Here is a 12,163-nt window from a genome sequence, read left to right on the forward strand (position 1 = left end):
CTATCACACAAAATTTTAAGCCACGTGGTGTTGTATTAATAAAAGCACTCGCTAAAGGTTATTTTTAAAATTTGTTACTGAGATTACAACCATGATCCATTTATGATTTATCCGTCACCATTGCATGTGCATAGAGAATTGGTAAGTATTGATCACTATGAAAGTGCTTATCAGGTGGTCTGCTAAGTCTTCAGTCTGCACAGGCACTTTTGTGCTCAAAATCCCAAGACTTGAGATACAAAAAATCGCAAGACTTAGACTATAAGACTATTCTCTAAAATTGTGTGGGTTTTGTTGTTGTTCTTAAAGATAGGTGTGGTGGGAGCTAATCCCAGCACTTGGGAGCTAAAGGCAGGTAGACTTCTCTGAGTTGGACACCAGCCTAGTCTATACTAGTTTCAGGCTAGCCAGAAATATATACTGAGAACCTGTCTCAAAACTAAATAATAAATGCATAAGCAGATGAAAGCAAATAGAGGTTTTCAAAGTCTCCATGCTATGGGATAACCGACTAAGTTAGTGACCAAACTGGCTAGCAAAAGCATTTTGAATGGCTGGGATAAAAGATTTTCATTGTACAAGTTTTCACCTAATTTTGGACAGAACATAAACTGTTGGATAGTACATAATTATTTTCACAAAAATCCTTAATCACAGCTGCCAATTTTTTCATGACTAACCCTGCCAGATGTTTCTTCGGTTTTGCTGAGTCACTTTTTTCTCCCCGACTCAGAACTCGGTGTTCACGATAACTCTGACTTTCTTCTCGCCTTTTCTCATATTTTGCCTTTTACCTGCAAAGAAAAATGGGGAGGGGGAAATGGTAAAATGGCTCATTTTACTATCTCACACACATATAAAAGGTTTTTAAAAAATAATTACTATCAGTTTTACCTTCTGTCATAAATCTTAACCTGTGCTTTTCCTGGGAAGACAGATATTTTGAGGAATTTATGCTAAACAGCCTTTAAACCTGGCTATCAACAGTCACAGCGTCGAATCCCATGACAGAGCAGATTCTGAATCACACTGGAGTGTAGGCTGTTAGAAAAATGAAAGCAGCCCCCAAACCTCTTCATCCTGCTCTGAAACTACCTCTTCTCCAGTTAGAGTCCTAGAAACCAGAAAGATCTCAGCCACCTCAAGCCGGCTGGGGCTGGCTGGGGAGCAAGGTTTATATTTTCTCACCAGTCAAGATTCCCTCACTGCTGGCTCCCAGACAGAAAAACTTCAGTGGGAGAGTACATCTCTTGAATGGTAATGGAAACTGCCAGCTACAAGCAAGGCTACATAACAATTTTCATTGATTCAAATGTATCAAGCACCTCCTAGGCACTGGAAACTGCTAAGAGCTAAAGGGGGGAAGCCTGAGCCCTCACTCCCCTAAATAAGCTTGACTGGAGAAGTTGACATGTGAGGAGGGCACGTGAGATGATGTAAAGTAGTTGATGAAATTGAATTGGTAAAGCTGCTAGCATGAGCTATAAACATGCGCAGGATGGACTCAACACATGTCCTGGTCATTTACACACTCCTCATCAGCCACATGTCACCACTGGTTGTGCAAAAGGGAAACTGAGCTCTCTACGTGTCTTCATGCATGTCTGGCTTAAGGAATAGCCAACAGGATATTGCTGCCTACGAAAAATAAGTTCCCCAAACTGCAAGCAGTTCCCACACCTGCCGAAGTATCTGTGGATGGAAAATTCATTCCTCGGACAGTTTTCTTGATGCGATCTTCCTTTGCTGGGTTGGGAGTAGGGGAAGATGAGGTCAGGAGGGAAAGTCCCTGGAGTAGAGCACCAGATAGAGCTACATTGTGTCTAGGCTCGTGAGCACAGGGGTCAGCTGGCCTCAAGATTGGCATCAAAAGGCTACCTAAGAGGTTCTATCCTCAGACACAATCAGGAGGTCTAATCAAAAGCCACAGTGAGTGTGACAACAGCTTACTAAGTTTTTACACTTCTCAGAGCCTACAAGGTGGACCTAAAGTTTGACTTTACTCATGGAAAGTAAAAAAAAAAAAGAAAAGAAAAGAAAAAAGAAAGAAGGAAAGAAAGACTGTATAAAGCATCAGAAGAGGCAGATATTTATGTTACAATTCGCAACAGCAACAAAAGTACAGATAGGAAGTAGCAATGACAACAACTTTATGGTTGGGGGTCACTCCAACATGAGGATCTGTGTTAAAGGGTCGCAGTATTAGGAAGGTTGAGAAGCAGTGGTGTAAAGGAAGGGATAAACTGGACAGGCAACCTGGAATAAGAAATCTTTTGACGCGCTATTGAGAAAGTGCTACTCGTAGAGTAACTGATATTCTCAGGTTCAACAACTTCACAGCAAAGCCTACAAGGGGAAGCCAGGAGATAAATGAAGAACCAAAGCTTGCAAGTGACACCTGGCTGCCACTAGGCTCGGTGACAGAGGTGTGCTTGAAATGGGTGGGCTCCTGGGCTCATTTCCAGAGTCTAGGAAGAAAAACAAACAAATTGGGAAGTCCCAATGCTTATTTTTCAGTTTCGTTTTTTGTTTCTCTGAGCTTTGGAGGAATTCACTCAAACCCACCGCTGTCTTCCTCAATGTGAGACCCATCCTTCCTGGAACCCCATGACTACAGAAGTCACGCTCAGATTCTCCCAGGCTTCAAGCTGCTGTTCCTCGGTCACTTCGGGAAAGGGAGTGGGGGTGCCAAGTGGCCTTTAGACCTAATCCAGGGCCCTTGTCCATGGCAGACTCGAGCGTTTACTGCAGCGTTCTGTACAGATCACTAAGGGACTGACAATGCTTTGCTAACCTCTGGGTACTCAGGCAGGACTTTGGAACTACCCTCGGCTACCAGGGTAGTCCAGGAGTTTTGATACATCCTCTGCTTGGGGGCTTAGCGTACATCGAAAGCAAAGGAAAAGCAAGGCTCCCTTGACTTTCAACTTAGGTTCCTCCAACGTGACTCCTTTCTCCGCAGCAAGCCACGCAGGCTGCTCATCCAAGGATCAGACTGGGAGCCTGGGTCTCCTCAGTACCTGGATCCGCCTGCGCCGAAGGGGCAGCTCGGTGCTCGGCGGGCGGCGCTATTGAATCACGGCTGAGTCACCCCTTTCGGGGTCTCGGAGTTTCCTACGGGAGGGGGAGTGGGCGGGGCAGGGGTGTGGAATGACTAGGAGCCGCCCACCGCGAAAGCGAGTGACCGGGGCCGGGGGGCGGGGAGTCGCGAGCCTCGGCGGAGGCGGTGCCGGGTAGAGAGAAACCGGTGCTGGCGCGGCCCTTTATAAACGCGCCCCACGCGGACCCCGGCAGCCTGGGTACAGCCCGTGCCCATCACCCGCTCCCTCTGATCGCTCCTGCAGCGTAGCCTCCGCGCCGCCACCGAAGCCCCGCGACCTCGCCACCGGCCCTTGGACATGGCGATCCCGGTGCGCCCGCGCCTCCTAGCGGCCCTCGCGCCCACCTTTCTCGGCTGCCTCCTCCTCCAGGTGGCCGCCGGTGCAGGTGAGTGGCACCGGTCCCGGGGAGCCCGGGGCGCTCCGCCCGCGTGAGACAGAGGATGGATCTGGCTGGTTGGAGGGCTGCTCTGGTTCTGTGGGGACCCCAAGTCCCCCTGTACTTGTGAATTCGGCTGCGCTTGCCCCTAGGGTTTGAATGAACTCAGGAAGGGAAGGTAGTTGGTACCCGGACTCCCGGCTATTGTCTTCGCTGAAGATGCTTGCTTTATGCGTCCACCGTGGTTGCATAAGATACACTGGGTTTCCAGCTTTAACTCTTAAGGGGAGAGCTTCCTAGGATGTTGGGCCCTTGAAGGTGGCGGGCTCATGGGCCCGCCTTTGCCAAAGTCGGCGTGTTTTGCGTGGCTTGCATATTATCTTTGACAAGGTGTGCGTCTTCCCGTGGTAAATAGGTGTTCTTGTGGCCTTTGGTTTAGACCTGATAGAAGCAACGCTATTGTAAACTCAGGCCAGACAGCGTGCAAACCCACAACTACCCAATGTTGGGGTGAGGCAGAGGCTGAAACCTGGGAACTTGCAAAAAAGAGACGTTGATAACAGCATTTTAATGGAATAGCATCATACCATGTGACAGGTGCCACGTGGGCCGCTCATCTGCCTTGCTCTGCGTGAGGATTTCAGTGTAAAGATATTTTAGGTTACAATTGGAAAGGTCAGGTTAGACTTTTCCCTTTTATGTGCATTTCTGACTGTCACGTTGTGTGTGGGATGATCCCTGTTTTGAACTTAGTCAAACCCTTCCTTGCAGCCGCTGCTCCTTGAGCTGGACTGCTTCAGAAGAGTCTGGGACTCTGACACCTTGGGCTCTCCTTCCCTGCCGTGTTAAAGTGGGCTTTCCCTTGAATAGTTTAAAGAACTTCAGGATCTTCAGCTGTTTCCACGGATTGCCGTGTGGATTGGGGTGGGGGGGGAGCACACCCCCTGTTCTTTACAAGTTAGCAATGTTTTTGTGACTAACAACAAAAAATGAGCTCCCTTTGATGGCGGAGGCTAGGAAAGTGTTTTAGATGTTAGCACAAGGTGGAGAACACGGAAGTGCACGCAATTATACATCTTTGTGTCCATTTGTAGGCATTCCAGAGAAGGCGTTTAACTTAACTTGGGTATCAACTAATTTCAAGACAATTTTGGAGTGGCAACCCAAACCCACCAATTATACCTACGCTGTTCAGATAAGGTAAGCCAGGTTAGAAACAACACAAGAGAGCTGACGGTTTTGCTCTTCTAGCTCTGGTGCACTAATACAGACTCTTTGAAGCCGATTGTTGGATGGGGCTGTTGACCAAACAGTAGAGTTCTCATGGTAATTTGCTGGCTCTGATCATGTTCCATCAGATGGAGACATTTCCATACTTTAAACTGATATGACAGGAATCGTGTGTGGTGTGGTGTGTGTGTGTGTGTGTGTGTGTGTGTGTGTGTGTGTGTGTCCGCCAGCACATACTCTGTGTACTCTGTCCCTTGAGTGCTGACCAAGCTCACCTAAATCCCTGGTTTAGATCCTGAACCCAGCATCGAATTGCCGTGGTGGTCACTGTGTCGCTCGGGAAGAAGTAGAATTAGAAATTTAGTCACTCTTAGCCATACATAGGGAATTCCAGGCCATCCTGCAATACAGGGGACCGTGTATCTAAATACACACATACATACATGACATAATGTCTAGTTCTTTGAGGGTAATTATAGGAAAATTAATAAGTGATATAAGCTGTAGAGAGGTGAGCCCACTTAGGCAGGCATTTATAGTGTGCGTTAGGATCAACGGCAGCTAGTCTCTTCAAGCACCAAAGCCCTTTTCTGGTTATGAGCTGTCTAGACTGAGCTGCTGCTGGCATGTCAGGGAGAGGTAGGAGGAATTCCAGTGTCTACACTGCCCTGAAGCAGTGCTTGATTCATTAATCTATAGATGCTGTGATTTAGAATTTAGTTGTACACATGATCTCGGTGGAGGCCAACTTCCTGAATCACTGAGCTGCTTAGAAAACACTGGAGAAGTCGTCTGCATCCTTTGCTGACTATGGCTGTTTGGCTCATTCAGACCTGTTCACTGATTGACAGCTCTCGGGAACAAGCAACCAACGCTTTTAATCTCAGTAACCAGGGTGTGCCGGATGCCTTCCCTTGATGATTTTTATTCTTGGCAAGCTTTTGGTTTCTGATAGATTCTAGGAGGTGGCTCAGGAACGTGAGAAACCTGCCTGGTGTGGACACAAGAGTAGTGTTGGCAAAAGGCCATCATGCTTTAACCCTTCCTTTTCCCATTTTCGCTTGTTTTAAGCCTTATGCAGTACTAGGATGAAACTCTCAGATATGGGTCTTTTAAATGACTTTCTTGTTTTTCAAAATGAACTTCATGATGACTATCGCCAAACCAAAAGGGGAGAGGATTTATGTGTGTGCATGCATGAATGTGTGCATGTATAGCTATACAGAGCTGTATAGAGATAAATTTCATAATCTATAATTACCACCATAGTCAAACTTACCTGTTCAAAGCCTGGTGATGCAGTTCAGTAGTAGAGTTCTAGTCTATCATGTATAAAGCCTTGGGCCCCATCCGTAACCCATGTCCCCTCTCCTTCCAGTTTAGTTGAACTGGTAATGATTGTACCCCGTAATCCCTGTACAGCTTGGTCATATGATGCAGGAGAATTATGAGTTCAAGGCCAACTCTAGGGTCTATATGATGAGACCCTGACTTAAAGTTCAAACCTTGCCATTTCATATCGAACAGCTGAGAGCTATAAAGTAATTAATTTATCTTATACAGACCCAACATTTACCTTAGGAAGGCCTTTCCTTCTAGATATGAAGATTAGATTTTCAGCAAAATGGTTACTTTCTAATATCTTGTTAATTAATTGGAAGAGCATTGGGAATATATCTTGGGTTGTCTCGATTTTTAAAATAGGAGCCTTTATTAGCTCTAAGTTCCGGTGTTTTTACAGTGTTCATCACTGAGATCTGCAAACATCAGTGCCCAGGCTTGGGGACAGCTGCAGACTTGGGTGTCTCACTGGTTGGGTCCACCTTGTTCAGGTCCTTGCTAGCCTTCACCCTTCCCAGGGCTAAGGGTGTCATAGCAGTCACTTTGCTAGATGAGACAGTTACTCTGGAAAGCCAGGGGCTCACAGTGACTGCTGGCAATGCATGCCCAGGCTACCCGGAACCAAGGTGTGCCACGTCTGCATTCTGCCAGTCTGCTGCGAGGCCCTTTTCTGGGAGGAGGGAAAACCTTGCTCATCACTTCTCCTGAATCTCCTTTATTCTCCCCCAAGGAGGCAGCACCTTATCCAGGGGACCCTGTCCCCCATGCCCAGCCATGCTGCTGGAGCCTGGCCAAAGAGAAGCTTTGTGGGACCCAAGCCCCTTGGCTGACTATTAACAGTATGGAGAAGCATCAGAGGCTCAGCCTTAGCACTATGCCATGACTTGTGCCGTCCCGTCCATAGTGGGTGTTGAATTCCAAAGCTTAATTTAGAAGCTTCCAGACATGGTCTCTAACTCAATTATCAAATGTTTGTTTTCTGTTGGGACTCCTCAGTAAATTGGGGGGAAACTTTTATTTCCAAATATGGGGAGTTTTCCACTAACCTAGAGGAATCTTGAAGACTTTTAAAGTGGTTTGTGCTCTTAGCAACACCCAGAGGACCTCACTGGAGAACCATCTTCCTCATTCAGCCGTTGTCACACGGTGATGTAGGCACCTGTCCTAAATTTTTTCCAGAGAGCACATGGCCCCACTTGTGAGCTGGGTGAAACAAAACACTGCATCAAACATGTGACTGCACCCAGGACCTAGCCACCGAGCGACCTGCTTGTCATATTGATGGAAAGAAACCATTAAGGTGCCATCGGCTTCTTGATATAAAAGATGTAATCAAGGTGCATTTTGGTCATTCTGGATCCAAGTAGTCTCTCAATACTTATCATAGAAGAACATTTAGAAAGTACAAGGAGCTAAAATATTCCAATTTTAATGTTAGTTTGCAAGTTTGAGAACAAAGGAAGTACTCGGATTCTTTCAGTATGGGTTATTAAGAGCTTCGGGGAATCCACATTTGTGACTCTTCTGTGTAGATTTAGGTGATTGTATCTATCTGTGACTCCCCTGATCAATGTTTTTATCACATCCTATATCTAATGTTGAATAATAAGGTCTGCCAATAGTAGACATAATTCTATTTTGTCGTGACCGTCATATACGGTTAGTCAACCAGATAGTCTGCTGGGCCCTTTGTCCGTGTTAACTCATTTGCTGTTATCTAAGGAGGTGCTGGATTCTTTTTAGTGTGTGTGATCATGGGAAGTGTGCATTCACCCTGAAGGAGAAGTCTCATACTCAGCAAAGACAGAAGCCCCACTGCTTGGCAGAAAGATGAGAGCCAGAACTCTTGGTCCAAAGAGAGCCCACATGTTCAGAGTTTTGTGGTAGTAAGGCTGGGGTGGCAGGTAGGGTTATAAGGAGCAGAGCTCTGGAACTTGGCTCCAGGGCTGAGGTCTGTCTACCAGGATGATATGGACCTCAGAACACTCCTGGTGTTCATTTGATGGGAGTGCATGGGGCGACATGTGGTGGTGCTTGGCTAACAGACATTTCTGTCCTTTCGAAGAATTTTATTTTCAGCAGAAGGGTTTCAAGTTGCTTTCTCTCTGATGGTGCCTTACGAAAAGATCTGACGTTTGCCCTCGGAGGTCAGACTGTGTTAGACGGGTGCTGGCTGTATTGTATCCCTCTGATCTTAGGTTGTGTGTTCTCATCTCGTAGTTAAGGCTAGCACAGGGTATAGCAAAGGCGAGCAACCCCAGCTCTACCACTGATTAGTGTGAGACTGTGAGTTGTTTAGAGCCTCTGGCCTTCCGTGCTCACATACATGCAAAGTAAAAGGAGTCCAGCAGAGCCAACCAGGGTGCTGGGTGAACTTGCATTTCGTGCTTTAAATGCTCAGGACGGGAAATGCCTCTTCAGGTTTCCCAACTGGCAGTGCAGAGCACTCCAGTAGGGGCATCCATCCTGTGGGGCATGGCCCCTAACCTCTCCTTTATTTTTCTCCTTCCTTTAGCGATAAATCTGGAAACTGGAAATACAAATGTGCCTTAACCACAGACACCGAGTGTGACCTCACAGCCGAGATTATAAAGGATGTGAACTGGACCTATGAAGCGAAGGTCCTATCCGTCTCACAGAGGAACTCAGCTCATGGAAAGGAGTCATCACTCGTGATCCATGGGGAGGAGCCACCATTTACAAATGCCCCAAAGTTTTTACCTTACCGAGACAGTAAGTAGCTTGCTTTGTAATGCCTTCACTCTTGGTCTAGACTTCTGTATAGGGGTGTGCCTTGTGACCTGCTACTAGCCATTAGATCTGTCTCTGTCTCTCTGTCTCTCTGTCTCTCTGTCTCTGTCTCTGTCTCTCTCTCTCTCTCTCTCTCTCTCACACACACACACACACACACACACACGGGACAGGGAGAGGCATCTTGTAAGTGTCCCCCTCTCTGCAGATGGGCAGGAGGGTCACAGAGCGTGAACTTGTGTCCTGGTCGCTGTGCCATCACTAACTTTCTCCAGTCTGCTGCCAGTTTCTACAGATGACTCAGCTCCAGGACCACCATCACTCTTGCTGCTGGAGCGGCTTCCGTACAGATGTTCTGTTTGAGCAATGGACGAGTTGTTGATTATGACAACCAAGTGATCGTTTCTCTGTATTGATTCTAATTTCTAAGCAAGGTAATTTTTTTTTTTTTTCTGTTTCAGCAAAACTCGGACAGCCAATAATTCAGCAGTTTGAACAAGATGGTAAAAAACTGAACGTGGTTGTAAAAGATTCACCAACATTAGTGATAAAGAATAGTTCATTCCTTACCCTGCGTCAAGTTTTTGGCAAGGACTTGGGTTACATACTTACTTATCGGAAAGGCTCAAGCACAGGACGGGTAAGAGATTTTTCATTTATTTTTATGCTCTTTTTTTTTTTAAGAGATCCCTGATTCTCCACAGCATGCTTGTTTCATCTATGAAGGAATAGGGGTTGATATAGTGGTGTGCCCAACAGATCCTCCTTCTCCTGTCACTGATGAGCTAGTTGCCTTTCAGAGATTCCAGTCACACAATCAAGGAGCTAGACCAGACCGTCCTCTCCCACATCTTCATACTGGAGACCCCAGGGGGCATGGAAATGACTTATAAACTAATTTCCATGTTTGCTTGTGTGCATGAATACATATGTGCAAAAGCTCCTGCATGTGTGCATGAGAGTTTGTGCATGTGTGCCTGTTCGTGTGTGTGTGTGTGTGTGTGTGTGCGTGCACATAAGTGTGCATGCTGCTTTGAGATGCTGGGGATTGTTACCCAGGGCTTTGTATACTAGACAAGTTCTCTACCACTGAGTTACATCCCCAGCCCCTAAATGTATACCTTCTTTGATGATTCTCTTTTCCTACAGAAAAGAAGGGGGCTGAACTGGGCTGGGTGTACCTGTCTTTTCAGCCTTGGCAAAGGGCTCCTGAGCAGTCATCAGGGGTCACCAATTAGCCAAGTGACTTCTAATCCTTCATGCGTCAGTGACCTATGTCTGCATAGACTTAGAGCCTGGTTTTGCCTTCCTTGGTGACTTAAGAACTCTGTCTTTTCACAGAAAACAAACACTACAAACACTAATGAATTCTTGATTGACGTGGAAGAAGGGGTAAGCTACTGCTTTTTTGTACAAGCCGTGATTTTCTCCAGGAAAAATAACCAAAAGAGTCCAGAAAGCATTACTGTGTGCACCGAGCAATGGAAAAGTATCGTGGGAGGTGAGTGGCCACAGCCGTCAGTGCCCTGGGAGGTTCGGCTGCCCCCAAATCAGACCCAACATGCACCTCTTCGGTTCAAACATTCAGAAATGAGCTTGGGGTGTCTTAGGGCAAGTGGGATGTGAGCCTCCAAGCTGACTTTGCCTTTGATTGTTTGTTTGCTTTGCTTTTCAGAAACACTCATCATTGTGGGAGCAGTGGTGTTCCTGGTCACCATCTTTATCATCCTCCTGTCCATCTCCCTGTGCAAGCGCAGAAAGAGCAGAGCAGAGCAGAAAAGGAAGAACACCCCATCTCGCTTGGCATAGAGGAGGCTGAAGCCGCTAACTCGCACACTACCTGCCTGGCACTGCTGCCGAGACCTCTGATGGGAACGGAGGATGTGCAGCGTAGAGCTTGGCGCCCAGTTCAGAAAGGCTCTCTGCCTGGTACCCAGCTAACGCTTTCATTGCACACTAGCATTTGCTACTTTAGAAAGCACTGAACGGTACAAACTGGTTAACACTACAGCGCCCTTTGCACAAGGGGCTTTAGACTGTGTATTGTACACTCAGGCAAAGCCAGTGGACAGACGCCTTTCCTGGAACCTGGGTGGAGTTTTGGGGAGTCTGACTTCCTAGGCTGTAGAACAGTAAAGTGGGAACCGGGTGGGCTTTTCCAACGGTTGTACTTTTGTAAAGCGGTATTTGGGTTTTTTTCCCTCTACTAGGTACTTTTGGAAGTTCAAAGCGATTGACAAACTTTCTCATAAATGTGTTAAGTGCAGGATATTTCTGCTTGGGGCATCTTTGTGATTTGTACTTTATTACAATTTAGCACTTTAACTGACAATGACGGGGATTAAACATTTGACAGCCAACTCTATTTTTATAAGACTATACAAAGAAACTACATATAGTTTTATGATTTAAGGTACTTTAAATGTTTATGGTTAACATCGTATATATTTATATAAATTTTAAAGGTTTTGTATATGGGATTTTTCTATTTATATAGCTTCTATTTGTATATATTGAGATAATTTATTTAATATACTTTTATATAAATAAAGGTGATTGGGAATTGAGGCAACCACATTTATATCTTCCTTTTATTATTTACTCCTTGGTTTTCGCATTAGGTGACTGTTGCTGTATCAATCGACCCTATCGATCTTAGTGGCTTATAGTATATACTTCTGACTTACACAGCATGTCTGTGAGTGTTGGTAGGTGGTAGATCATAAACAAAGCAGAAGTCTCTACTGGATTCGAGCAAAGGTGAACAGATACACAAGCACACATACACACATGCAAACACACCCCCAAAAAGCAAAAAAAAAAAAAAAAAAAAAAAAAAAAAAACCAAACAACAAAAAGCCCAGGCTGCTGCACCTTCCGTCCCATGTAACCCCTGTCCTTTGACCATTGGACTCATTCAAAACCATAGTCTTAACACTTCTGCTCCATACTTTGGTTCACGTGGCCAAACAAGTCACGTGGGCAAGCCTGACAAGACTAGCCCGAGAGAGACCAGAAGCCTCAGGGCGGGGATGTAATCTTACGGAGGAAGAAGAAAATGCTGTCATCTAGTAGTTTCTCCCCAGACTCACTCTCTCGAATTGTGGAGGAGGCTCAAAGAAAAAGAGGCCTGCCTTTGATTGTTTTTGTTGACAGCATTAGAAGGATCAAGTTAGACCTCACGTAGGCAAAAGCACAAGGACTTGGTCATGCTGAGTTGACTCGGTGACTTCCAAAAGGAAGAAACTGAGCGAGTCCTTCAGATGCAGCAGAATCTTCGCTGTACAGAAAGAATACGACGTTGCTCTAAGTTCCCTCTGCAGGAGCCTGGGAGTTGCCAGTGGCCCTCTTAACTGGTTGGTTT

At 46.0% G+C, this 12,163-nt stretch overlaps 1 protein-coding gene across 1 annotated transcript; it reads left to right on the forward strand.

Annotated features, from left to right (window-relative positions):
• Positions 1-3,305: 3,305 nt before the first annotated feature.
• On the forward strand, positions 3,306-11,374 carry F3 (coagulation factor III, tissue factor). The gene is made up of 6 exons (XM_080915665.1): positions 3,306-3,486; positions 4,572-4,677; positions 8,564-8,781; positions 9,261-9,439; positions 10,141-10,300; positions 10,475-11,374. The coding sequence occupies exons 1-6, from the start codon at positions 3,399-3,401 to the stop codon at positions 10,606-10,608; spliced, it is 885 nt and encodes a 294-aa protein (XP_080771791.1). The 5' UTR covers positions 3,306-3,398; the 3' UTR covers positions 10,609-11,374.
• The last annotated feature ends 789 nt before the right edge of the window (positions 11,375-12,163 follow it).

The sequence above is a fragment of the Micromys minutus genome (genome assembly GCF_963924665.1).
Source record: "Micromys minutus genome assembly, chromosome: 4".
NCBI classification, from domain to species: Eukaryota; Metazoa; Chordata; class Mammalia; order Rodentia; family Muridae; genus Micromys; species Micromys minutus.

Excerpts from the sequence above, each read along its gene's own strand:
- F3 (XM_080915665.1), top strand. The coding sequence starts at position 3,399 with ATGGCGATCCCGGTGCGCCCGCGCCTCCTAGCGGCCCTCGCGCCCACC. Across the intron at positions 3,487-4,571 it reads CCAGGTGGCCGCCGGTGCAG|GCATTCCAGAGAAGGCGTTT; the intron begins GTGAGTGGCACC and ends GTCCATTTGTAG. Across the intron at positions 8,782-9,260 it reads GTTTTTACCTTACCGAGACA|CAAAACTCGGACAGCCAATA; the intron begins GTAAGTAGCTTG and ends TTTCTGTTTCAG.